General features: G+C 39.0%; 1 protein-coding gene across 1 annotated transcript; it reads left to right on the top strand.

Annotated features, from left to right (window-relative positions):
- The first annotated feature begins 999 nt into the window (after positions 1 to 999).
- LOC138883405 (uncharacterized) lies at positions 1,000 to 1,386 on the top strand. Its single transcript, XM_070164088.1, has one exon. The coding sequence runs from the start codon at positions 1,000 to 1,002 to the stop codon at positions 1,384 to 1,386; it is 387 nt and encodes a 128-aa protein (XP_070020189.1).
- The last annotated feature ends 1,661 nt before the right edge of the window (positions 1,387 to 3,047 follow it).

Below are 3,047 nucleotides of genomic sequence, written 5' to 3'. Positions count from 1 at the left end.
ATTGAGATGGATGTTACTAAAGAGCTGCCAAATATGATCAAGGTGTTAGATCCAAATGGGAGGATTTTTAGCAAGGAGTTGAATACGATTGGGTTCCAGCATATTGCCCTAATTGTTTACATGTTGGACATACTTGTAGGCCAATATAAAAGCCCCTTCCAGTTGCAGTCCAAAAGACAAAGACTACAAGGCAAACATGGATAAAGAAAAATGAGGAAAATGTAGATAGACAGGAGGAAGTTATTAAAGGGGATAAACTTAAGTCAACAGAGAAGAGAGCTCAGAGTGCACAGGAGTCTAAACCAATAGAATCTGCAGCTGATCAGTGGCAAATTGCAAGGAAGAAATCTGCCATAAAAGGAGTACAGAATGTAATTGAGCAAGGGGTGGATGTATCAAATGGTTTCAGCCCTCTCAGTGAACAAAATTTTCAACATCTAGGGCGTATTAGAAGTGATGAGGAGATGTGTGGGCAAAGTAGCTATAGTAAGGATCCTGGGATTTAATCACTCCTTTTATTCCAATATGAATTTGGTAACTTGGAATGTGAGGGGTCTGAACAAACCCTATAAACAAAAGGAGTTCAGGTTGTTCATGAAGAATAATAATGTAGTAATCATAGCAGTCCTGGAGCATAGAGTAAAGGAGCAGAATGCTGTCAAAACGATTGGAAAAATAGCAAGGAGTTGGGATTGGCATCATAAATATAGCTATAGTAACAGAGGTCGAATATGGATAATTTGGGATCCTAACTATATTATTTATACTATGGAGAGTATGTCAGATCAATATAAACATGGGGTAGTTACTGCTCAGAGACTAAACTTGAGGTTTAGTTTTACTGCCATAAATGGGTTGCATACCATTGAAGACATGAAGAAGATGTGGGAGGATCTAAGAAAGTTGAATCAGAAGCAAATGGAGGCTTGGCTAATTATGGGTGATTTCAATACCATGTCACACATTGAAGATAGATAAGGTGGCGCACTAGTACATGAGATGGAAATTAAAGATTTCAATGACTATATGGAGGATACTAACATGAATGAAATGAGATATATTGGGAGATGGTTTACATGGACAAACAGCCATGTATTTAGCAAAATTGATAGGGCCATAGTAAATTCAGAATGGATGCTCAGATTTCCACAAAAGGAGGTTATTGTCATGGATCCAAATCTTTCGGATCACTCTCATTTATGTATATCTTTGGATGAGGTGACATTTAAAGGACCAAAAACCTTTAGATTCCTCAATTGTATTGCTGAACATAGCAATTTCCTGAAGGTTGTCAAAGATGCATGGGAAATTCCTATGGGAGGAAGCTGGATGAATAGGATATGGATGAGACTGAAAAGATTGAAAGAGGAGCTGAAACAGATCTAACACAAAGGAATATAAAGGGGTGAATATGAGGATCAAGACCTTGAGACAACAATTAACAGAGATTCAAGCACAAATGAGATGTCATGATCACAACCAACTATATTTTTGAACAGGAAAGGGATATCAAAAAACAGTTGGAAAATGAGATTCTATTGAGGAAAGCATTCTCAGGCAGAAATCACGAGTACAATGGTTGAAATTGGGGGACTCAAACAGTGCTTTTTTCTTTGCTAATATGAAGAATAGGGTGAATCAAAATAAGATAAGACATTTGATAAGTGAAGATGGTGTTTTGCTGCAAACTCAAGATGTTATTAATGAGGAGATTACTACATTCTATAGCAAATTATTGGGCATTGCAGCAGCTCAATTACCTGTTATAAATCCTAATATTATGAAGGAAGGCAATAGGTTGGATAGACAACAACAACTCTGCCTTGTTGCACCAGTCACAAAAGAAGAAGTAGTCCAAGATTTGAAGGATATAAATGACTTGAAGGCACCGGGGGTATGATGGCTACAATGCTGTATTTTTCAAAAAAGCTTGGTCAGTTGTAGGAGAAGACATTATTAAGGCTGTTTTGGAGTTCTTCTCAACGGGAAGTATGCATGAACCGATAAATTGTACTACTATTACTCTCATTCCTAAAGTGAAGAACCCTTCAAAAGTATCGAAGTTTAGACCTATCTCATGTTGTACTATACTCTACAAGTTGATATCTGTCACGACCCTAACCCCGAACCTAGTCGTGATGGTGGCTCTTTTGAAGACAAGGCTAGTCAGTTCAACCCTATTCGCCTTTTAAAATAGTTAATCAACACAAATATAGTCTAAACATGGTTTACATATTACTGAATACCAGAAACATAGATAACAATACGGAAATCCAGCCCGACACGACCCTAACCATGGTGTCACAAGTCACGAGCATCTACTAGGGTATAATACAACTAAAGGTATGAGGTGTACAAATACAGACTAATGAAATAAAGAGAGAAAAGAAGTGCTACGAACGCCGGCAGCTACCTTGCTGAACTCTGATGACTCTGCCTCCGATCAGCCAAAACCTGCTACCGGGTGTATAAATACCTGAATCTGCACACAAGGTGCAGGGAGTAAAGTGAGTACTCCAACTCAGTGAATAACAAATATAAATAAAGACTGAAGGCAAGAAATCACGAAAAGCATATCAAGATACTGTATAGAAGCAGTTCAAAAACCAGTAAGAAATCAGTGAAGCTGTAAATCTCTTAAAACATCGTAGCCCAATTTAACTTCTTTGAAAATGGCTTTTTCAACGGTTACATAAATGAATGCAAAATAGTTAGTGCAGAGAAGCACAGAAATTCACCCCTCGGGCACAATACCATAGTTTAACAGGTAAAATGACAAGCAAATATGAAAGATAAACAAATTAAGGTTCGTCCCTCGGGCACAATGTCAACAACTCCGCCCCTCGGGAAATATCTCAGAACAATACCAGCCCCTCGGGCTATCACATAGAATAATATCAGCCCCTCGGGCTATCTCTCACATCACAATGGGTACCCGCGCTCACTGGGGGTTTACAGACTCCGGGAGGGGCCCCTTACGGCCCAAGCGCAATATCAAGCCATCTCGTGGCATCAAATCTAGACCCTCGGCCTCATATCAGTCAAGC

This window comes from Nicotiana sylvestris, chromosome 12, assembly GCF_000393655.2.
Source record: "Nicotiana sylvestris chromosome 12, ASM39365v2, whole genome shotgun sequence".
NCBI classification, from domain to species: Eukaryota; Viridiplantae; Streptophyta; class Magnoliopsida; order Solanales; family Solanaceae; genus Nicotiana; species Nicotiana sylvestris.
Note: the sequence above shows the minus strand (reverse complement) of the source record. Positions and strands in the feature narration are given on the sequence as shown.

What these genes read in the sequence shown, in the direction of transcription:
- LOC138883405 (XM_070164088.1), top strand. Translation starts at nt 1,000, where the DNA reads ATGGAAATTAAAGATTTCAATGACTATATGGAGGATACTAACATGAAT.